This window comes from Triturus cristatus, chromosome 4_1, assembly GCF_964204655.1.
Source record: "Triturus cristatus chromosome 4_1, aTriCri1.1, whole genome shotgun sequence".
Lineage (NCBI taxonomy): Eukaryota > Metazoa > Chordata > Amphibia > Caudata > Salamandridae > Triturus > Triturus cristatus.
In genome coordinates this window covers 397236087-397261233 of record NC_140585.1, presented here as the reverse complement: position 1 = coordinate 397261233, position 25147 = coordinate 397236087, and the positions used below count along the sequence as shown (strand labels likewise).

The following is a 25147-nucleotide window of genomic DNA, read 5'->3' as shown; positions in this document are numbered from 1 at the left end:
GTTCACGGGCGCCCACTCCTCATCCCCAAAGGGGCTCGCCTCTCAAGACCTTCCGCACCCGGAAACGCCCCAAGAAGCTTCGCCACATTGAATCCAGGCCCACAAGCAGCTCCCACAATTCACCCGACCTCGAGCAGATTATGCGTGAACGACGCGGGGCTCTACAAGCAGCAATTGATCTGCGCTCTACACCGCCCTCGGAACTCATAGATCGACCCCCACACCTGTTCTCGTCAGAAGGCGAAAACGACAGCGATGGCACCGTCTCGGGGATGGACCTGGCGGTGCTTCCCCACGCCACCCCGCAAACTGCGGATGGGATGCTGGACGGACTGACCTCTCCTACCGGGCCCTGAGGCAACTCAGGCATACGGACTGCCGCATTGTATCCTTGCATGTATGTCTGCCTGATGCACACAAACTCAAACCCAGAGGCTGACACCCTGCACACGACGCGCATTGCTCCTTCTACATGCCCACTTAACAGGTAGCTTCGCATTTGCATACCGTCACCCCCCTCATATAGAGCAGTTATCCCCCCTCGTGTTACGGGAGGAAGTTTGGACGCTTCGTTTCCTAAACGATGAGTCCTCGGTATTGGGACAGTTTCCCGCACCCCCACACGTTATCAACACCCCAGTTCAAATTCGTCCCACCCTGCCATGGGGCCTCATGTCACAGACTCTCCGCTTGGGCGGGCTTCCCACCTACCTACTCTTCACAGGCGCGGCGCTTTCTCAGGGGACTACGAAATAATCTACCTGTCGGGAGCCTTGACCAACCCGCACACAGACGCACACACCCATGGCACAGCTGCCGAGCACCGCAGACATAAACATACTCACGCTCAACACACGCGGCCTACACACCCCACGTAAGCGCTATGCGATATACGCCTACGCGAAGCGACAGAAGGCATCCATCCTCTATCTACAGGAAACCCATCTTAACTCGACTGAAGTGGGCAAATTGCGAGCAAAATGGCACGGCCTAATCTGCGCCACGACCTACTCCTCGTTCGCCCGGGGGGCACTGATATGGATTCGCCCAGGGACCCCATTCCGGGAACTTAGACGGGTGGTGGACGCTGAAGGTAGATTCGCCTTACTGGAGGGGGTTTTGGATGGCAGGGCTGTCCTCTTGGGAAGTATATATGCCCCGAACGTAGACCAGGATAAATTCTGGGACCGACTTACACACTCCCTGGCCCAATTCACCCATGTACCCTGGATCTTAGGCGGGGACTTTAACTGTATCCTGGACCCGAGACTGGACCGCTCACATCCCCCACTCCCCCACCCTCAGACAAATCGAACGCTTTAAAACATGGGTGGCGCACTGGTCGCTCACAGACGCATGGAGATCACACCACCCTCAGGCCCGCATCTACTCTTTCCACTCCATCCCACACAATCTACGAGTTCGGCTTGACCGCTTCCTATGCTCCGCAACGCTTCTCCCGCAAGTATGCCACTCGGACTATCTTGGCAGAGTTGTATCCGATCACGATGCACACCACCTTTGCCTCCAATGGAGACCCCCGCACCCCCCCGTCCCCACATGGTGTCTCTCACGGGTATGCCTCACAGACCAGGTCTTCACACACGACCACCAACAAAGCATTTCAGACTATTTTACTCATAACACGGGGACTGCGTCGTCGACCCTGGTCGAGTGGGACGGCTTCAAGGTGGTGGCCCGTGGGGACTGTATTAAACAGCGGGTCGGGATGAGACACACGTTAGAACACGCCCTAAAAGTGGCGGAACAGCGACTGGCCACGGCTACCAAAGCCGCAGACCAATCGGTAGCGACAACGACCCAAGTCGCCCAAGCCAAATCGGCATATCAAGCGGCGTGCACAGATCTTCGACGTCACAACTTCCGGACGTACGCTACCCGCATGCACAAGGACCGTGATAAAACGGGCACACTCCTGGCATGGCTCGCTAAACAAGACACGGAGGTTCGGCCCATCACTGCAATTATAAATCCCCAAGGATCCCTGGTGCAATCCCAAGACGAGATCCTTCAGGCATTTCACCAACACTATTTAGCGGTCTACACGGTCCCCTAATCTCTCGACCCAGGGGCCGTCGGCCACTTCCTGGACCCTCTGCCCCTCCCTCAGATCTCTACTGAGGACAAGACGGGGCTGGACGCAAAGATACAAGCCACGGAGATTACCAGCGCTGTAAGGGCCCTGGCCCGAGGCAAGGCCCCAGGTCTGGATGGGTTCCCGCTCGAATACTACTCCACCTTTGCCTCTCTGTTGACTCCCCGTTTCCTCGCGGTACTGGACGCGGCACTCAGGATCGGTGAACTACCCGGCTCTATGAGAGCGTCGGTGATAGTGACGTTCCCGAAACCCGACCGGGACCCCCAACTCCTGGCCTCTTATCGCCCCATCACGCTACTGACAGCCGACTGTAAAATCCTGGGGAAAATCTTAGCGGATAGATACTCACAAATTCTCCGCTCGCTGGTACATCCGAACCAATGTGGTTTTGTCCCAGGGAGGAATACTTCTCACAACATTCGGCGCCTCTTTCACATCCAGGATCAGTTGGGCGGTCGATTCCCTCGGGCGGCGTGTTTAATTTTGGACCTTGAGAAGGCGTTTGATACCCTTACATGGCAGTTCCTTTTTGCCGCTCTCGGACGGACGGGGCTGGGTCCCACGCTTCTCGCCTACATGCGCCTGTTATATACTAACCTCACATCTCGGGTTCGTCTTGGTCGCTACATCTCCCCGGAATTTGAAATACATCGAGGCACACGCCAAGGATGCCCCCTCTCGCCTTTATTATTTGCGCTCGCGGTGGAACCCTTGGCTATTCGACTTCGTCGGGACGGGCAAGACTGGGGCATTCCACTAGCGGACGCAACGCACTGCGTGTCCATGTACGCCGACGACCTCCTCATATACATACGTGACATGACAGCGGATTTCACCACACTAGAGACCGCCCTGGAGGAATTCACAGAGGCCTCGGGCCTGAAAGTGAATTGGGACAAATCGATGGTGTACCCCCTCCACCCAGACGTATCTCCCCAGGATGTACGGATCGGTGGCCGGAAACTACACTGGGCGGCAGAGGGTCCCCGATACCTCGGGATCAGGTTATACCACTCCCCAGCCGACATCTACGAGGGCAACCACCGCAGGGTACTCGCAGGGATACGATCCTCCATCGGGTTTTGGCGGAACCTCCCATTGGCCCCGATAGGCCGGGTCGCCCTGGCTAAGATGATCCTGGTCCCGCGGCTTTTATACCATTTCACCAACCTCCCAGTAATCCCGCCCCGCTCCTTCTTCAAGGACTTAGACACGCTCCTCAGATCTCTCATATGGGGTAAGGGACGGCACAGGATCGCGCTAGCCAAACTGCAATTACCCACGACACAAGGGGGGCTCGGCGCACCATCATTCGAAGCCTACTTCCTGGCATCACAGCTCCAGTGGCTTTCCTATTGGACTGCGGACAGATGCACACTCGAAACATGTACTGCCGCAGGTAGCATACCCATACCGGAGTTACGCCGCCTACTCATACCGGGGTCTCGCCCCACACGGACTTACCCCCTACAAGTAGACATAGCCTGGAAGTGCGTACAACGTATACACCGCATGGCGCCAGATTGCCCTCCGTACACACCATTGCTACCGCTGGTCGGCTGGCCCAGACAGGGAGGGTTCTTTACTTCCGCCATGCTGCGGGAATGGACAGCAAGGGACATCACCAAAGCGGAAGTACTGTTCGACGACGGACAGCTGCGGTCGTACCGGCAACTCATGGACGAGTGTGACCTACCCCCCGGCCAATTCTTGCGTCATCGCCAACTCCTCAGCCACTACCGGCCATACGCCGACCTCACCCTGGGGGAACGCCCCACACACCCGGTTCTCCACACAATATTACGAATGGGGCCGGGGCGCCACCACACTACATGGTTATACAAGTCGATCAGGGAACTGACAGCCCCGCTCTTAGAACCCCTACGGACCCTCTGGGAGGAGGAAATTGGTCGACCTTTCCACGATAGTGAATAGGAAAGAGCAATAGAATTCCCCAAAAAAGTCTCCAGGAATGCCCGGTTCAAGAACATACAGTATCATATCCTACACAGGGCCTACCTAACACCAGCACGCCTCCAACGCTTTCACCCCGACACGATCTTCCTCTGCCCTCGTTGCCCAGCGGGGGACGCTGACTTTTATCACATGTTCTGGACGTGTCCGGGCATTCAGACCTATTGGTCATCTATCCACTCAACACTCAGGGAGCTTACCGGGTTGACCCACCTGACTACCTGGGAAGGCTGTGCATTGGGCATACTGGGACGGAGGAAACCACACAAAATACCAATGTGCTTCGTATCCCTAGCCCACTTGCTGGCCAAGCGCTGTATAGCCATGCACTGGCGTGATCCATCGGGCCCCCCGCTGGCGGCATGGGCAGGAGCGGTTCTTAAATGGGCAGCTGCTGAGGAAGAGGTAATCCGTGCGGAAGAAGCCAAAGGTATCCGCAAAATCCCTATTTCCCTAGAATGGGCACTCCTATTGTACCAATTCAGACAATCCCAGACCCCGGAAGCCACAGCAACTGCCATCCAGACCCCCAACACGGTACAACCTTCTGCTATACAGGCTCCCGAGACAGTGGATCTTCCACCACTACTCCCTGTGCCATCACCGGACCAGTCGGGTCCGTCTTCGTCACTCTATCACACTCAACGGCCCCCCACATAATTCCACACACCCGCCTCCCCCTGAGCGAGCAGCAACTGGACTGTCGAGTAGGCAATAATGGACCCATCGCGTACGCCCACTCAAACACTACACACCCCATGGCACATCCTAGTTCAGTTCTCCCCCAGTTCCCCTCTCTGGCAATGCTCTGCTACAACACAGACCACATCCTCACTGAACAAGATATTGATGTACTCCCTATGTTGATGAAGGTCTACTCTAATACCTATGTACCACAACTCTCTCTGCGACACACGTTGTATGTATGTTTAAACCTCAAAATGCCAATAAAAAGAATTTTCAAAAAAAAAAAAAGAGTTCCCTTACCTTAATTTTTTTATTTTTAAAATATATAATAAAAATGAATGCGTAAATAAAATGTATTTATAAACTTGTGAAAATGTATATTAGTAACTTAAACTTAGGGGTCAAATTGTAGTACAATTTATATTAAATAAACTGGTGAAAATCACTAAATAACCAAAGATTGCAAGGACATTATAGTTAGGAAATAGTATTAACAAAATGTAGAAATGACCTAAAAAAAACAAAGGTTACAGGGATGTTATAGAAAGGAAATATAATTTTTAAAAACCTTGGAAATTCTCTTAAAAAAACAAAGGTTACATTAACGTTATAGTTAGGTTCAGAAATTACACCTACAAAACCATAGAAATTCAGCAGTTATAGTTACCTGAGCTAACTATAATTGATGTCCTCCGTAAGCCATTGCTTATAACCTCACATATTACATCACTTATGACATGCTGACTTTTACCGCCAAACAAATTGTACTCCATTTAAACATGGTGGCGAGAAATCGCGGACTGTTTTAAGTCCTTAGTTTATGTTTTAGACCCATTGGGAGCATTTATAAACAATGTGTAAAGTTTCTGCTGTCATCCTGACAAGGGCTTACAAAGCCAAAACGTGTCTGATGCTTCACTTTTGCCCATTGGAATAAACACTTGAAAACTAATACTACCCAGAGTGCTGTCTCCTTAGAACTTAACCTGGGGAGGAGCATTTTGTTGTTCAAATGCGCTCATCGAGCAGCCCAGGTACTTTAGAAGCGTGCAGGTCAACACACCGCACAGATTGGAGATATACACACACACATACATACATACATACATATATGTAAATAATAAAAATACACACACTTACCTTCAATATGCTTCGTAGTAATGGCATGCATGGGCAAGGCATATGTGTGGTAAAGGTATACGTGGTAAAGGCTTTGCATGGTAAAAACAACATTGTAAAGGCTATCTCCCTGTCCTGTAAAATGCTTGTGAATGGCTGGCCGCCCTGTCTGTGTTAGATGAAGAGGCATGTATTTGTCCATTTTGTTGTGGGATTGTGGTGAAGAAAAACTTGTCATTATGGTCTGCTACTGTTTCCACTAAGGAAGCAATCCATCAGAACCAATATCGTGATTACAGGAAGGTCAGGCAGATGATGGACTATGGCTGCAATACTGCTGAGTATTGGCTTTGTTGAAAAAGCTTGAGAGAAAACGGTTGAATAGCTCATGAGTAGAGCTCAGGTCCTCAGCAACAGTGCACACTTTTGTACTTCACTTTCTATATTCGTGAATACAAGCATGAAAAGCAGAATTACGATATATTCTTTCTGTATGAATTATAAGTCATTTTCAAATAAAGAAATACACTATCTCATCGAAGGTGTCTAGAATTATTGCCAACTATTTAAGTCTAATTTTACTGATTATATTTGCAGCCAATGTCCATATAGCTATATACAGTGTTACATATTTTCATAATATAATCAGATGCATCCACTACAACACCAGCTCATTTAATCTGTTGCATATAATACATAGTTGTTGAAACAAAGGGTATACCCAAAGATCACTGGGACCTGGGTGCAAGGCAGTATATAAAGAAGTGGTCCCAGAACATAGATGCTTAAAAAGCAAAATCAAAATCAAGAAATGAATAAACAATTAAATAATGCTAGAGTGTTTTTTAATCACACGAAGCAGAAGCAATTTATCATTTTTGAATTTAAACAGCAATTAGCGAACACTATAAGAAAAAGAGTTGGAGGTGCCCAACAGGGTGAAAAGAGGGGGAAAAAGGTGATTTGAGTGAGGTAGTAGAACAAGTGACATATAACATTTGACAGTATCACAATTCAATTGTTGGGCATGGTGCTCAATGCCACGCAATCACAATGAAATGCTTCATTTGATATACAATCCTTTTTACAGCCATGTACATTAAAACAAGTACAGTGCACATTGCACTATTGGTGGTACTGGTGTGTGTGGTATGTCGAAGTTTCGACCCCTTAAGCCATGTAGGTTGGTTGGGTCCTTACTGACGGGGTCTTCCTCAGGACAAAAGTGACGGTGTAGCGGGAGGGGCACCTACAAATAAAATTAAAGGGGGGATTACATCAGGTACCAAGACGGCAATTGCTTGGACAAAAAAAGGGGATGAGTCACTGTTAGACCTGTCAGCCTTTGGCAGTTCCCTCCTCATATTATTATTTTTTCCTTGTCCCTTCCCCTTCTCATTTTTCTGTCTACCAAACTTTTTGGGTGCTGATGTAGAGGTTCTGGGCGCTTCACCCTCACTACCTGAGAGGGAGGCGCAAGGTGCTCCGCTGAGGAAAACTAGAGAAGGGAGGTGAGCTTCACAAAATGGTGGCAACAACTGTCACCTCAGCACCTGGACCTTGACTGCCATGGGAGGTTCCGGAACCTTCTGGGCCCCTCTGGCAAGTCAGGCCCAAGGTGATAAATGGAGGTGACAGGTGGGCGGCCATTTTAGAGCAGAGCAGGGCAGCCAGTTAGCCAGGAGTAAGGCACCTGAGTGGGGAGGTGGCTGCGCTAGTCAAGGAGTGACAGGTCTCTAGGCCTGCGGTGTTATCCCTTGCCAGTGATAACCCCCCCCCAACCTGTTGACCAGTCCCTGGGTGCTGCCAGTGGTTTCAGTTATCCCAGTATCTGTGGAGGACTTGAAGAGGAGCGAAGCCCTGATCCCTTCTTTCTGAGAAAGGGCCATTGCAGGGGGCTAGTGTCTGACAGCTCCGCTGTCGCCTGGGATTGTCTCCGTTAACGATGCTGGGAATGGTGTGTGTGCCCTTGGCCTGAGGGTCCTAACAGTTCCAGCCCTGGTGCGTGAGAGGAACGGCACCGTGTCACTGCCATCTCCCCTCCTTCCCGAGTGCTGCCCTCTATCTTTGGTTGCCTCCCCGATTGCCGGGTTCCTGTCAGCGGGATATCGGGAAGACTGGAAATTGCCCCAAACTCACCGCCGCTGCCCGAAGGAGCTGCAACTGTCTGGGGGAGCTGGCCGTCCCGTTCGCGTCCCTCGCGTCAGCTGAGGAGAATCCCCTCCGTGGAGGCACCGGCAGACGTAGCAGAGTCGAGGAAATTCCTTCCTATCACGTGACGGGGCGCCGGCAGTGTCATAGGCCTCGCCCCCGCCCTCGTCCTGCCTCCTTCGCCCTTGTCCAGCCTCCTCCACCCCTCGTCATCACTCCCCGCGAGCTGTGCCGCTCTAGCGGGAGTGAAGCGGCTTCAGGACTTTCCGGGCATCGGCGAGACCAGCGCAAGGGCCCCGGTGGGCCGAAGAGCACAGGTAAAATCCCCGGGGAGGGGGGCGGAGAATTCATCAGCGCGGGAGGGCTGCCGAGAAGTCTCCAGTCTCTCCGGAGGCAGCCCCGCATCCGCCCCTCCCCGGGAAAGACTGGGACTGGGCCGCGAGTGCCCAAGGAGACACCGGGAGGAGTGGGACATTGATGGCCTTAACGCCACCGAGCGTGTGAGGCGGGGAAGAGCCATAGGCAATCGCTAAAACCCCCCAAGGAACCTCCCTCTGACTGTATAATCTGGAAGCCATACGCCAGGCTGCTCCCCTCACAAGGGGGATAAAGCCCCAGTTGCAGTGTCCCTATTAAAGCAGGTTAATGACATGTTCTTACTATAATTAATTCATACCAAAGTATACTTAATGATATGCGCGTACAATGAGGAATTCATGCTAGGATATTCCTAATGTCATGCTCGTCCTAGGAGGGATTCATGCCAGGTTATATTGAATGAAATGTTCGTGCTATGATGAATTTATGCTAAGTAATTTCCAATGAAATGTTCGTGCAATGATGAATTTATGCTAAGTAATTTCCAATGAAAGGTTCGTGCTATGATGAATTTATGCTAAGTAATTTCCAATGACATGTTCGAACTATGATGAATTCATGCCAAGTCAGACTTAATGTTGATCTGTAAGGGCCAGTTGTGTCTTAAGAGTTAGAGGAACGTTCCAAGGAAAACGAAATGGAATGTTTCATGTTGTAATGTCAAAGTGAACATCCGATTTTAATGAGATAAAGTCTTGGAGTAATCTTCAAAGTTTGATCGGTGTAGTGTCCTTTCTTTTGAGTGGCGCTGCGCAGGATTGCGAGCTGGGTAGGATGCAAGCATGAGAGGCCAAGTGGAGATGTAAGTCTGTTGACCTGAGCCAAGCTACCCCCAGGACATAGGTCCAACAAATACTATATTTACCGTTTTAGGTGTGAGAAACTAATAGGTACTGGCTTTGTGTTGAAGACACTAAGGCTCCAGGGCTCCAAAAGGGGGGAGAGTGAAGGACACCTGAAATAATAAGGTGTCAGTAAAGGAGTGATCTGAAAAACGATTGACTCAGTTACCAAATTCAAAATTCTAATCAAAATATTTCCAATTTACTAAATAAAGCAAATGAAAATTAATTCTCGCAACGTTCTGGAGGCAGTAATCAATGCTGCATAGATGACCGTGGTCATGCCATCGGTAGGGGTGGTTTTTAGTCAAAAAACGGAGGACATTCAGCGCACAGGTCAGAGAACAAATGTCTAAAATCATTAGATTAGTTTAAAAACACACTCAAGGGTGACATGCATGCTGCGTATGGCAGGGAGGATCAACTGAAAAGTGATCTAAGGGAACTTATCATGTGGATAAAACAGAGAGGGGAGTCGCTTTCGCGCATTGTTTAAAAACGGAAGATTTTGCCAATAACGAAGAGGCAGGGAGCTTCTCCAAACAGACTAGAAAAGTCACATTCAATAAATCAAATTGCACCAAAAAGCACGAGTAGCGGCATAGTGACCGTAAATCTAGTGGCGAGATACAAAAGACGCCTTATCAAAACAACAGCTACCGCCCAAATACTGACGGGGAGGAAAAATATAAATAAATGAAGCGGAACGGAGCAACAAAGTGTCCGTGTCAGTATACAGAAGCCCAGCGTGGTGGTCAAATTACCATGTACTAGAAACGGCACGGGCTCCAGGAGGGGACAGGGAAGAAAGAAGGAAACAGAGGGGCAGTGATCACAAGCGTAATGCGATTCACTGAACTAACTATTGTGCTGGAGTAGCTCTTACCGTAAGTTTAAACGGGCTTTTCTCTTAGGGAAATGCGAGGGAGCTGCTGTGGCATGGACCCTTCATTTATGTTATGCGCGAGGACGCTCAACGCCGTATGACGTTCCGCGTGTAGCAGCAGCTAGATGCTTGCAATGTCACGATTGTAAGTGTATTGAAAGAAAGACCCCGAGGTAGTGTGTTCTTTAAAAGTGGGTTAAATGAAAATGAACACATTGTCGGATTAGGCACTTTGAGTTTTTGTTGCAATTTAAACAGGAATATAAATCACAGAAAACCTTTTTTTTTTTTTTTTAAACGGGAGACAACAAAGCATGATTTACAAAATCGAAACCGCCCAATCAATAGATGTGATGTCACACCAAGTCAAGGAAAACATGATTCAGAAGATGGCATAAACATTGAAGTAGGGTCAACGTAAATAACATTTAGACACAAAATGAATCAATAATGCAAGAATTGTCATGAGGTTAGATATCATAGTGTATCACATATGTCAAGTATATACAGATTACAGGGGCATATACTGGAATCCGAGTTATTATGCATAATAGTGAAACATCTGGTAAAGTTGTCGATTAATGCAGTGAAAGCACAGAATGAAGTAACTTAAGAGGAAAATCCTTAAGTGCTAAGACAAGCTAATTGGGCATTGCTGGGGTCTTGTTCATTCAGGTCACTGTTGATAGTGTCCAACCGGATCATCCATTTGGATTCTCTTATGGTAAGGATAGAGGCTATATTGCCCCCTCTTGGGCCCAGCTCTGTTTTTTCAATTGCCAACCATTGCATTTGATCAGGGCTATGTCCCCTCTGGCTGTAATGCTCAACTAGGGGTGCTCCTGCAACAGAGCATCTGATCCTACTTTGGTGTTGTAGTATCCTCGCCTTGATTTTCTGTTGTTTACCCAACATATAGGAAACCACATGGGCATACAATCCCATAGATCACGTTGGTGGAATTACAGTTGGTAAAGGAATGTAACACAATTGTATGATGTTTGTAGAGGAAGCTTTTAATTTGTATCGTCGTAAGGCAAGTTGTGTGCAGGTTGATTCATCTGTGGTAAAGCACCAATTCTAGAGGTAATTCCGCATTGTAATGGCCAAATCTCTAAATCTCCTGGGATGTCCTCCCTTGTAAAACATCAGTCCCGTAGTATTGGTAATTGCATAGGGTATAATTTAAACAGGTTTCCTGGCAGGCTTATAATGAGGGAAGAGATTTAATGGTTTTGGACCTCAATATAAATACCTTTTAATTCCAATGGTACTGGAAACAGTAGTTACAAGCCTCATCAAAAATATGAGATCCACAGAGACACCACATATCAGATTAGATTCACTGGCGGATTTGGGCTGTGAAAGCATCCAACATCTAAGCTTGAAACTCCGGAGGACTATAAAGAATTATTGGGGTATTCACACTGTAATTACCAATTCCATTGCCAATAGCTCATATTGGGGGTTTCACCTATAATTCCCATTAATTCTGTCCAACCAACCCAGAGTTACTATTCTTCCCAGTATCAGTAACTCTGGAAAGGGAATTTAATGGCTTGTAATCCAGGCCACTCATAATGAGGGCCTTCATTTATAAATCAAGGGTTTGAATTAGTTCAATGATATAATCCAGGGATCTGGGAGACTTAGTAATATTTTCCAAAGAATTTCTTAGCATTTCATTAAAATTTCACAAAATTTATTGGAATCAGTCTTTACACCCTAAGTGTGGTTAGCTGGTATCCCATGTGACTTGCACATGAAAAAGTCTTGCGAAATACTGGCAAGAGAATATATTGAGCAGAAAATTTCTCTCAGCGAGACATTTTCTGTTCAAACAAGTCTACCACTGGTATCCTTCAAGACATTTTTCTGTACGGTGCATGCTTTTAAAAAAATAAAGGTTATGTGGCAATGCATAATCTCAAGATATTCCAATGATATTGAATATGTGAAATTAGGGACTTTTGATCGTGGAAATATAATTTTGACCAGCCCTAAAAATCATGGTTCCATGGTCAAATAAATGTACAAATGAATATAGGATATGTCAAAGGGTACATGCATTCACATTGTTCACTACCAGAACTGTGACAGAGGTACAAGCACACACCTGAATAATTCTGGAATTATTTTGTTCATTAAGACTGCATTTGCTGTGGATCAGTGACAGAATATCGGAAACATAGATATCGCGTGGACAGAATTTTGTGTGAAAAATATTAAGGACAAGAATATTGAGAACGTATGTGCTAATAGTTAAGTACAAATTACTATTCTTAACTCCAGATCTATGTACCTTGAAGATATATATCTCGTCATGGTACATATATGTGGAGTTATATATAGTAAAACTTTACTTACCCATAGAAAATGACCTTCACGATATTTTTATCCTCAATATTTTTGACACAATATTCTGTCCCACGATATCTGTGTTTATGATATTTTGACCAAACACATTTGCTGCTTCACAATTGCAACAGAAATAGACGAGAAATCAAACGAAAAGACATTAATTGTCACTATTAAGCATGGATATATATTTAGAGCTACCTTGCAGTAAGGATGCAAAATCTAAGTAACTGAGACCTTCATTTGTAAAGCCAAGATTTTCAACAAGAGCATTAAACTGAGTATCATCGATAGACATCCTGTTATCTTCCAGCACCTGTAAAAATACAACATGAGGTTATAAATACAACTTAAAAGAATAATCAATAAAGTGCATGCAGCCAGATCTTTAATAAATACCACCCTCTTAATATGCATTCCCCTTCCCAATTAACTGAAAATACTAAGCATTTTAAAGCACTATGTACTCCTAGCTTCTTGGACCCTTTAGAACCAGATCCTACAAGATTAACTACTGTCAGTGCCCAGGGTCTGAAATTCCCACGAGGCAGTTTTGAGTGCTATCTCCATTACAGGAGAATTTAGGTGATAGAGAGAGACAGAGAAGCTGATCTGGCTGTGATGCTCTGTGGCATTCTAAGGAGATCTATCCTTTCTGCTGCCTCTTCAGAATCCCATCAGAGTGTTTTTGAGTTTCAGAAGTAGGTTTCCACATTGATGCCTCCAACACTATATGCTATATGTAAACAGTCGCTTTTCAGTGTTTTTTGTGGATTTCAGTGGCATTATGTCAGTATTTTCCAAACTTTTGGAAATCAGTATTTATTAGTGTTTATTCAGCTGCTAACCCCCCCAAAACTGACGTAAAATGTGTTTTTCCAGCTTGCCGTGATTGTTATAAAGCACGGATTTAATTTAAAGGAGAAGTAGTGCAGGGAATACAGTTTCTTACCATTAGCAATGTGTCCAATGGACTTATGATAGACTGTTTTAAGCATAGAAATTCAGTGTACTGCACTCTCACTCATACTCGCATATAATTACCCCTCAAGCTCACTGTGTCAAGGCTCTGTCTGGTTTACAGGACTATTGAACAAGTTACTTACCTTCGGTAACGATGTATCTGTAAGAAACATTAGTTAGTTAGATTCCTCACCTTAGAATATCCCCAGGCGTCAGACTGGATCCGGAAGATTTTTCGTCAGCAATACCCCTTGCGCGTCGCTAGGCGTCGTCTGCGGCTCCGCGTCCGTCGTCGGCGTCGTGCGCCGGGATGACGTCGTCGGAGTACTTAGACGCCGCCCTCGCGCGCTGACGTCAGTTCTTGTACATAGCCTTCCGCGCCAGGAACGCAGAGCCATGCAAAGACCGACACTGGTGCCAAAAATAAAATCTAGGGGCCTGAAAAGGATAACCTTAACCCTAGATGTCAGTTCGCAGAACGGGGAGGATGGGAGGGTCGGTGAGGAATCTAACTAACTAATGTTTCTTACAGATACATCGTTACCGAAGGTAAGTAACTTGTTCATCTGAAAGAAACACGTTAGTTAGATTCCTCACCTTAGAATAGATACCCAAGCAATACCATCCCCGGTGGTGGGTCTGCGAACCAAGATCACACCAGAAAGTCCTGGAGGACAGAACGGCCAAAGAAGCCATCCCTCCGGACTTGGCTGTCAAGGCAATAATGCCTGGCAAACGTGTGTAGCGAAGCCCACGTCGCCGCCTGACAGATGTCCTGCAAAGGGACTCCCCGTCCCAAGGCAGTAGTAGCCGCAGTGGCCCGAGTAGAATGGGCGCGCAGCCCAACAGGAGGGTCTTTTTTAGCCAAGGAATAGCAAATTTTTATACACAAAACGACCCACCGAGAGATGGTCCGTTTGTGCACAGCTTTCCCCTTCTTAGCGCCCACGTACCCAACAAAAAGCTGGTCGTCCACCCGGAACTGTTTTGTGCGGTCCAGATAAAAGGAGAGCGCACGTTTTGGGTCCAGACGGTGGAGCCTCTCTTCCTCTTTGGAAGGATGCGGAGGCGGAAAGAAGGTGGGCAAGGTGACAGACTGCCCAAGGTGAAAAGGAGTCACCACTTTAGGAAGAAAGGAGGGACGAGGCCGAAGGACAACCTTGTCCGGATGAACAGATAGAAAAGGAGGCTTTGAAGATAAAGCCTGGAGCTCACTCACCCGTCTAGCCGAGGTGATGGCTACCAGAAAAGCAGTCTTAAGAGTCAGAAGACGAAGAGGGCAATTGTGAAGAGGCTCGAAGGGAGCGCACATCAGGAATGTCAAGACCAGATTCAAGTCCCACTGAGGCATTACAAAAGGGACAGGAGGGAACGTATGTGTAATGCCTTTGAGAAAGCGTGTAACCACAGGGGACTTGAAAAGAGAAGGCTGATCAGGAAGCCGCAAGAAGGCGGAGATGGCAGCAAGATAACCTTTCAGGGTGCCCAGGGCAGAGCCCTGCTGGGCCAGAGAAAGAAGGAAGAGGAGAACCTCAGAAAGAGGGGCGGAAAGGGGATCCACAGCTTTTGCTGTGCACCATGCCACAAATTTGTTCCACCGGCAGGCGTATACCGACTTTGTGGAGGGACGCCTGGCTGCCAGAATGATATCACAGACTTCAGGAGGCAAGTCAAATGGCATCAACTGCCGCCGCTCAATCTCCACGCATGGAGGTGGAGGCTGGACAGGTTCGGGTGGAGGACCGTCCCCTGCTGCTGCGACAGAAGATCCTCCCGAAGGGGCAGACGTATCGGGGGATCGGTCAACAGACTGAGTAGCTCGGGATACCAGTATCTTCGTGCCCAATCCGGAGCCACCAAGATGACTTGGGCCCGGTCGTGCCTGATCTTCTTCAGCACTCTGGGCAGAAGTGGTATAGGCGGAAAGGCGTACAACAGACCGCAACTCCACTCGTGACGAAAAGCGTCGCCGAGCGAGTGCCGCCTTGGAAATTCCAACGCGCAGAACTGCTGACATTGCGCGTTCTCTTCGGTGGCGAATAGATCTAACCAAGGCTCTCCCCACTGCTGAAAGAGGCCTTGCGCCACTTCGGAGTTCAGACGCCATTCGTGATCCATCATGCACCGGCGGCTGAGTTCGTCTGCTCTGGCGTTCAGAGAGCCCGCCAGATGTTGAACCACCAGGGTGACGCCCTGGTGTTCCAGCCATGTCCAGAGGCGCAGAGCCTCCTGACAAAGGGTCCACGACCCCACCCCGCCCTGTTTGTTGCAGTACCACATGGCGGTGGTGTTGTCCGTGAACACCTGCACGACACTTCCCCTGACAGAGGGAAGGAAGGCTTTCAGTGCAAGCCGGATCGCTCTCAACTCCAACAGGTTGATGTGGAGACGAGACTCCGCCGGAGACCAGAGGCCTCTGATCTCCGCCTCTCCCATATGGCCACCCCATCCCAGGAGGGACGCATCCGTCACTACGACATGCTCTGGTTGGGGAAGGGAGAGGCTCTTGCCCTTGACCCACTCGCGGTCCGTGAGCCACCACTGCAACTGCTGTGCAGTGCCCTCCGAGATCAAGACATGGTCGGACAGGTTGCCGTGATGCTGGGCCCACTGAAACTTCAGGTCCCACTGCAGAGCCCGCATGCGCCGCCTGGCGTGATGCACTAGTAGGATGCAGGAGGCTATCAGCCCCAGAAGCCGCAACACTAGCCTGACCGAAACCCGGGATAGAGGCCGAAAGATGGGAATCAGGGCCCGTATATCCCGGACCCGCTGTTCCGGTGGATGGACCCGGAACTGCGCCGAATCGAGAACCGCTCCGATGAAGAGGAGCTTCTGAGAGGGACTCAAGTGTGACTTCGGCACGTTGATGGAAAACCCCAGCAAATGCAGGAGATCCGCCGTAGTCTGGAGGTGGGAGACGACTGCCTGGGGCGAGCCCGCCTTCAACAACCAGTCGTCGAGATAGGGGAAGACTGGAACCCCTGATCTGCGCAGATGAGCTGCGACCACCGCCATCACTTTCGTGAACACCCGAGGGGCACTGGTGAGGCCGAAGGGGAGCACGGTAAACTGAAAGTGCTCTTGGCCCACCGTGAACCGCAGGTAACGCCGGTGGGCCGGCAGGACGGGGATATGGAAATATGCGTCCTGCAAGTCCAACGCTACCATCCAGTCTCCAGGGTCGAGGGCAGCTAAAACCTGAGCCAACGTTAGCATCTTGAACCTTTCCTTTCGGAGGAAGGCATTGACGTTCCGGAGGTCCAAGATAGGGCGTAGGCCCCCTTTGCCCTTCTTGGGAACCAGAAAGTAGTGGGAATAACAACCACGACCTACTTCTGGACTCGGAACGCGCTCGACGGCCCCCTTGGCCAAGAGAGCCGAAACTTCCTCGCGGAGAAGATGCAAATGATCCCCCGAGATACGGTGGTGCTGCGGTGGCATGGCTGGAGGGGTCGTCTCGAAGGGGAGGGAGTAGCCCCTTCGGACGATTTGCAGCACCCACCTGTCCGATGTTATGGACCGCCAGTGGAGCAGGTGATGGCGAACTCTGCCGCCCACTGGCGTGGTATGGGCCTGAAAGCTCGGACTAGGAGGGCTTTGAGGCGGATGCTGCAGGGGTGGAAGTGGGCTGACCACGTCGGCCTCCATTTCCGCCACGGCGGAAGCCACGTCCGCGACCGCGCGCAGGTTGGTTCTGCGGCTGGTGGCTTTGCGGACGTGAGGAGGCGCCCCTTCCTTGGCCACGAAAGGGGCGAAAAGCGGAGGTGTGCGCCCGCGGAGCCGAGAGGCCCAAGGACTTGGCCGTAGCCCGGGAGTCCTTAAAGCGGTTCAGCGCACTGTCCGCCTTCTCACCAAACAGGCGAGTGCCATCAAAGGGCATGTCCATGAGGGTGGTCTGGACATCCCCGGAAAATGACGTGGACCGCATCCAGGCGTGGCGGCGGAGCGCCACCGTGGTCGAAATCGCCCGACCCAGCGAGTCCGTGGTGTCAAGCCCACATCGTATGGCATCCCTCCCATCGGCCAAAGCCTGGGTAAGACGCGTCCGGACCTCCTCCGGACACAGGGGCAGCACGTCCTCCACCGTATCCCACAGGGAATGGGAATAACGGTCCAAGAGACAGGCGGTATTTAAGAACCGCAGGCCCAAACTAAGGGACGAAAACAGTTTCTTGCCAAACTGCTCGAGTCTCTTGGAATCCCGATCCGGCGGAGCGGTCGGGAAGGAGGATTGGGAGGTAGAGGCCTGGATAACCAGACTCTCGGGGGTGGGGTGTTGGGACAGGAAACTGGGGTCGCCCGGAGCAGGGCGGTGGCGCCTGGCAACGTTCCTATCCACAGGAGGAACTGTGGAGGGCTTGGACCAGGTGCCCTGCAGAACGTCAGTGAGGGCCTCGTTGAACGGCAGCAGAGGCTCAGTGGAGCTTGCTGAGGTTTGAAGCACCTCAGTGAGGATGTTAGTCCTCACAGCCACGGCAGGCAACTCGAGCCCAAGGGCCTCGGCCGCCTTGCGCAGCACCACAGAAAATGCTGCACCCTCCTCCGAAGCCACGGTCGGAGGAGAAGTGAATCCAGTGTCTGGCGAGGTGTCCAGCCCACTGGCCTCCCCCAGTTCATCTGCCCAGTCCTGAGAAAGCTGTGACTGAACAGCCAGAGGGTCCTCGAACCCCTCCCAGTCGCCCCCTTCTTCCGATTCCTGATAAACAGGAGGAATGATCGGAACCGGACTGTAGAGATGGTAGGACTCAAGCGGCGTCGGATGCGGCGTCGGCGGACACCGTGCCGGCGTCGGGTCCGGATGAGGGCTAAACTGGGGTGTCGGCGTCACAGGCGTCGGCGGCGCCGGTGACGGCGTCGGTGGTTCAGGCGTCGGCGCCGGTGGAGGAGTGACTAGGTCAACCGGCGTCGACTGGGGCCCAGGCAAGGGCCCCGCGGGGACCTGCGGCGTCGAGACCGGAGTCGTCGACGGCGCCGGGGCCGGAGCCGCCGGCACGCGAGGTCGCCCAGTCGAGTCCGCGGGGCCCGAAGGCGTGCCAGCGGGCGTCGACGGCGGGGTCAGGCTCCTCATGGCCGAGAGGAAGGCACTGATCTCCGCCGGCGCCGCGTCAGCCCCAGGGACCGGAAGGTATGGGGGCGGACGCGGCACCTGCGGCTCTGCCGGAGCCGCGGGGGTGGAACCACCCTGACCCTCGGCCGAGTCGCGCGACCGGCGAGGGGAGTCCGAAGAGCGATGTCGCCTCTTGGACTTCTTTGAGCGTTTGGACTTACCCGACGACTTGGAGCCGGACGAGCGATGGAGTCGGCTAGGGCTCCGCGAGCGATCCTTGGACCTCCTCCTGGACCGGGATCGCGCACGACGCGGAGCCGAGTGGCGAAGCTCGAGAAGCTTGCGGGACCGCTCCCGCCTAGCCTTCGAAGTCAGGGCCTGACAGTCGTTGCACGACTCCGCGTCGTGGTCGGGGCCTAAGCAGTAGAGGCACCGGCGGTGGTGATCGGTCACCGACATCAGTCGATGACAATCCTCGCAAGCCTTGAACCCAGGCATCCTACCGGCACCAGATGTCGACAGACAAGGATCAAAAATGATCAAAAAAGATTTAGTCAAAAAAGACTAAAAGGGGTAGCTCTCCCGGATCTGCGCTTACTGGCGCGGAAAAAAGAAGAACTGACGTCAGCGCGCGAGGGCGGCGTCTAAGTACTCCGACGACGTCATCCCGGCGCACGACGCCGACGACGGACGCGGAGCCGCAGACGACGCCTAGCGACGCGCAAGGGGTATTGCTGACGAAAAATCTTCCGGATCCAGTCTGACGCCTGGGGATATTCTAAGGTGAGGAATCTAACTAACGTGTTTCTTTCAGATAATAGAATACAAAAGTAAGAGTGATATATACAAATGCTTTAATAACAATTTCCTGAACACAGTTGGAGGGCCATTCACCTACACCTTACTGAATTTCATGATATCATTGTAGGGATGGTTACCACCACCAACACCATAGTGAAATAAAGAAGAGCCTTCACAGGTTTCTTGAAGTTTGGTGGTAGTTTATTCATCAAACAACATCCCAGCAGAGAGTAGCTTCTTCACTTCAATCTCTCTCTTCTAACTCTTTATCCTGGAACATATCATCACTTCCATTTTATTGGTATATAAGTAACAGGGCTATGACATAAGCAGTAGACATCTCTACATATCTCCTTTTCATACAATACAACAACATGAGAATAAACAATTACAATGATATAAGGAAAGAACAAAATAAAGAGATTAATCAGTATAATAAAATATAAAAATAAACTTCGAGAATCTATACCCAAAATTCTCCAGGTACATTTTCCAATTGATATCTTATGGTCGACATACTTTGCAAACATGCCCTAAACTCCAAGTTGTACCATCTTCCAAATTGACAACATTAGATTTTATATCTTTGACTTGAAAAGGTCCTATATATTTGCTTTCACCTCTACGAACCCATTCATTTTTTCGTACAACAACCCAATCTCCCACTTGAATATACACTTGTTTTACACCTTTTCTGGAGTCGTATACACTTTTCATCTTTTCTTGACCCTCTTCCACTTTTTTCAACACTTGTTCACGGTCAACCCATATCCTTTCCTTCTTACACAACCATACAGGACATTCCTTTTTTCCTAGTTCTGTTCCCTTAAGAGACACAAAAGGAGCTACTCCAGTACTGGAATTGGGAGTAATTCTATGCATCCACATAATTTTCCTCAACTCTTGTCTCCAAGACAATCCATTTGCAAGAGACAACTGTATATTTTCCATAACAATTCGATTAACTCTTTCTACCAGACCATTAGCCTGAGGTCTAAAAAGAGCTACCTTCTCATGTGTGATACCCATCCGACTGAAGTAATCTACCATATCCCTTGAAATAAACTGCACTCCATCGTCAGTTACAATACTAGCCAGTATTCCTTCCTCAAGAAAAACCTTTTCAAGGAATTTTATGACATTACTGGTATTGATTTCTCCCATGGTTTCTATCACAAACCACTTGGAGTGATAGTCAACTAGGACAAGGATAAACCTATCTCTCATTCCTAATTTATTAACTGGTCCAATAAAATTGATGGACATTTTGTGCATTCCAAAGGGGGTTGACGTACAACTTTGGACTTATCACTATTCAAGCAAAACTGGCAATCTTTCACTAAGGCTTCAACTTCAGTATCAACCCCAAGCCACCAGAATGATTCCCGAACTCTTCGTTTTGACATTCCCTGACCTGGATGACCTTCATGAATTATCTCAAGAATATGTTTCCTTATGTCTCTAGTAGGCACAATTTGCCATCTCCTCATAATGTTCCCATTGCATAGACTCAATTCTTCCCTGACCTTAAAAAATTCCATTAAATCTGAATCCTTGTTATCCTCAAAACTCCAACCTGCAACAATTCTAGATTCCACTTTTTTCAATACTGAATCACTTTCCATGGCCTTGCTCCACTCTTCAGATGACAAAGCAAGGACTCCTGTGTTTCCACAAATTTCACTATTTATATCACCACAAATTTCATTACAATCTTCATCTAAAGGCATTCTTGATAAACAATCAGCAATCACATTTTTATTTCCCTAAACGTACTCAACTTCATAATTAAATTCCATAACAGATAGTAACCATCTAGAAAGTTTTGGGGTTATACTTCCTTCCAATCCCTTTCCACCTTTGAAGATATACAATAATGGCTTATGATCAGTACGCATTCTGAAAGGAAGACCCCATAGATAAAACTTGAAGTGGCACATTCCCCAACAACACGCTAAGGCTTCCCTCTCCATTACTGAATAAGACCTTTCCGCCCCCTGTCATCTTCTTGAGGCAAAGCCAATGATTCTTTCTTCACCACCAACCATCTGTGACAACACTGCCCCAATGCCAACACCACTAGCATCAGTGGTTAAGAATGTTCTCCCACCGACTTCAAAGCGTCCTAATGTGGGTGCTTCAGATATCCTTTTTTTTAATGAGTTCAAAACCTTCTTTACATTTATTAGACCATTCGAATTGTAACATTTTTTTTCATAATTTCCTTCAAGGGCTCAACAATCTCAGTAAAACTATTTACATATTTTGAGCAATACTCTGCAAGTCCTAAGAACGATCTAAGTTCATCCTTATTTGTTGGTTTGGGTGCCATTGTAATTGCTTTAATAATACTTCTTTTTGGTCTTATGCCCTCTGAACTTACTTCATGTCCTAAATAATCAACTTTGGTCTTTCTCAATTGACATTTTTCTCTTTTTATAGTTAAATGATATGTATCCAGTCTTATCATTACCTCTTCAAATAACTTGTCATGATCAAAATAATAATTTCCAGCAATTAAGATGTCATCCTGGAAACACCAAACCTTCCTCATGTCACCAAAAATATTTTTCATTGCTCTCTGAAAGACGGCTGAAGACGATGCTAAACCAAATGGCATCCTCTTGTATCTAAATGCACCAAGAGGCGTAGCAAAGGAAGTTAAATGTCTCGATGACTCATGCAATTTAATCTGATGATACGCCGCTGACATATCTAAAACACTAACAACGGCTCCACCACCCACGGTTGATAGCATTTCAGATATGTTAGGCAACGCTTCCCTATCCACCCAAATGTTTTTATTGAGATCGCGCAAGTCAATACAGAGACAGATTTTTTTCCCATCCTTTGGGGCAATCACGATCGGAGCCAACCACTCGGAGGTTTCAATCGGCTCAATTATCCCTTGCTTCAGTAGATTATCAATCTCTTGACGCAGAGGTTCTAACATCAGATTAGGTACATTTCTTATTTTATGGACAACAGGTTTTGCATTTTCTTTCAAAATAATCTTATGTGAAAATCCTCTTAATAGTCCTAACCTTGAACTAAAGACTATAGGATCATCACATATATCTAGGACAGTTGCCTTTTCTAGGACCATAAGAGGTTCTTTGACATTTGGATCAATAATGATGTTTAAGTCCCTCTGATGATGCCATCCAAGGAGATCCGACCCAAAATCTGTAATATAAACTCTACCCCTAACTGCTTCAATTTTAAATTTCAGAGTCATCCAACACATTCCCAGTATTTCTATTCTTTTTTCTGCATATCCCACAGCACGAATATCAGAAGTGTACATAATTGGATAATTGGACCACGTTCCTTTGACCAATTATTTTCAAAAGATTTTTTTGATATAAGAGTATATAAACTCCCAGAATCTGCCAATATTCTTATCTCCTTTTCATCGAGTGTGATATTACAATGAGGTTTTTCTAGTTTGTCTGTACTTTTCATTTTCAGATTAGTACTATACAACTCATCAGTTTTATTAATTTCAAATCCTTCTTGATCTCTTTCAACCATTAGTAAGACATCATCAACATATTCACAAATATCTTCTACTTCTTGGACCCTATTCTTCCCAATACTTTTTGTGCGACACATTTTAGAAAAATGGCCCCTTTTTCCACAACTCCTACATAATGTTCCTCTTGCCATACAATTGAGACTAGTGGCTACATGCCCTGGAGCACCACATCTAAAACATTTAACTTCTCTAGGTTGATAACTCGCTTTTCCAAATTGAGTTGAAGATTTTTTACCACCTTTCTTTCATGGTCCACCCCCCTTCCATCATCCAACATATCAACAGCAACAACCACAAGGCTACTGGAATCAAGCACAACCCAATGAACAACAAAACCACTCTTCTTTTTTAGGGAGAGGCAAAGGACCCCAAAGAGGAAAAACCAGGAGAAACCAACAAGTGCAATGGGCACAACCCCTGGAATCAGCAAGGAGCCACACCAGGAGCATGGGCCCTCCAGACAACCCAACAACCAGCTTCCAAATAGCTTAGTGGTAAATCTGTCAAATACAAACCTGACTCCGACACAGATATCTGTTCTCGAAAAAGGACTCAGTTTTGTCTCGACTCCAAACATGGATAAATTCCGACTTTGCTGCGAACTCAACGAGTTCATCCGAAAAATCAAACTCAAAGTCTTTTTCAAAGACAAACCATCAATCAACAACACTGCAAGCGACACAGGTCTCCACAAAAAATCCAATTTTACACCACCAGCAGCTAGTCTCCCCGTGGAGTTACTAGCCTTCGAAAAAGCAGTCTTGAAGGAAGTGTCCGAACTAATCCAAGGTCCGTGAAAACACAGTAGGACGGAACACGAGGCTATACGACAACTGACATTGAATAAACAAATCACTATAAAACCGGCAGATAAAGGCGGAGCCATAGTTCTGCAAAATACCACTACATACCGGGAAGTGTGCCTAGGACTACTGGCGGATGAAAGGAACTATATAAGAATCAAGCAAGATCCGACGGAACGACTACGGGTCGAAATTGCCTGTCTAGTTGAAGAATCAACAGCAAATAACTGGATCACGAAAAAGGAAGCAGATTTCTTGGAGAACAAAAACCCCACAATCCCATATTTTTACACCATCCCTAAAATACATAAATCCACTGAAAACCCCCCAGGCAGACCAATAGTATCTGGCATTGGATCAATACTGGAACCACTCAAAATTTGCCGATGCTTTCCTCAGACCAATAGTTCAAAATACAAGTACATACCTCCAGGACACCAAAGCTGTCCTTTGCCTCTTACAAGATCTGAAATTCAACCCTACTACTGAGATTCTCATTGGCCTTGATGTGGAGAGTCTTTACACCAGCCTCCCACACAAGGAAACTCTACAAATACTTGAAGAAGTGCTTTTCGAAAATCAATGGATTTATCACACACCCTTACTGAGAACTACTTCAGGTTTGAGGATACCCTTTTTCGCCAATCACACGGTACCAGCATGGGGAGCACCTTTGCGCCGAGTGTGGCAGGACTTTACGTTCATCACCTAGAAAGCAAAAAAATCCTCAACAATCACAATCCACACATCAGACACGTAAAACTCTGGAAACGCTACATCGATGATGTAATTGTGATCTGGGAAGGTAATGAAACAGAAGCAAGGGATTTCATTAGTTGGTTAAACCTCCAAGACCCATTCCTGAAATTTACTTACACCATGAGTAAGTCCAAATTGGTTTTCCTAGACCTCAATATACTGGTCAAGGAAGGGGGCCTAATGACCACTACACATTTCAAACCTACAGCCAGGAACTGCCTTCTCACCTACGACAGTTTCCATCCTAGGCAGTTAAACGACAACCTCCCCTTCGGACAATTCCTGCGTCTCCGACGTAATTGTACGGAGAGAGATGACTACCACACTCAAGCCCAGGACCTATCCAAGAAACTAGAATCAAGACACTACCCCAAACATCTGATAAAACAGCTATGAAACGTGCCGCAAACAATAACAGAGAGGCGCTTCTAGAAAATAGACAAAAGGAAACTACGATACAGGACAAGAGACCAATATGCATCACCACTTTCAATATCGCCTCAAACAAGGTTACCAAAATCATCAAGAAACACTGGCAGACACTAAACAGTGCTGAGCTAAACATACCCAGACCTATGTTCAGCCACAGAAAAGGCAAAAATTTACGAACTGCTTTTGTCCACACACGTCCAAAAGACAATGCAAAATCAGATGGTCAAAGAACTTTACAAGGATTACCCCAAGGACACCACCCATGCAGCAACTGCAGTGTGTGTCAC

At 48.0% G+C, this 25147-nt stretch overlaps 1 protein-coding gene across 1 annotated transcript in view; it reads right to left on the bottom strand.

Moving 5' to 3' along the window:
• The window catches only part of EFCAB6 (EF-hand calcium binding domain 6), an 879195-nt gene that overhangs the window by 409791 nt on the left and 444257 nt on the right, over window positions 1–25147 (bottom strand). The window contains exon 17 of the mRNA XM_085652469.1: window positions 12716–12830. Coding sequence (XP_085508595.1) covers window positions 12716–12830 — 115 coding nt within the window. The remainder of the gene's footprint in view (window positions 1–12715; window positions 12831–25147) is intronic.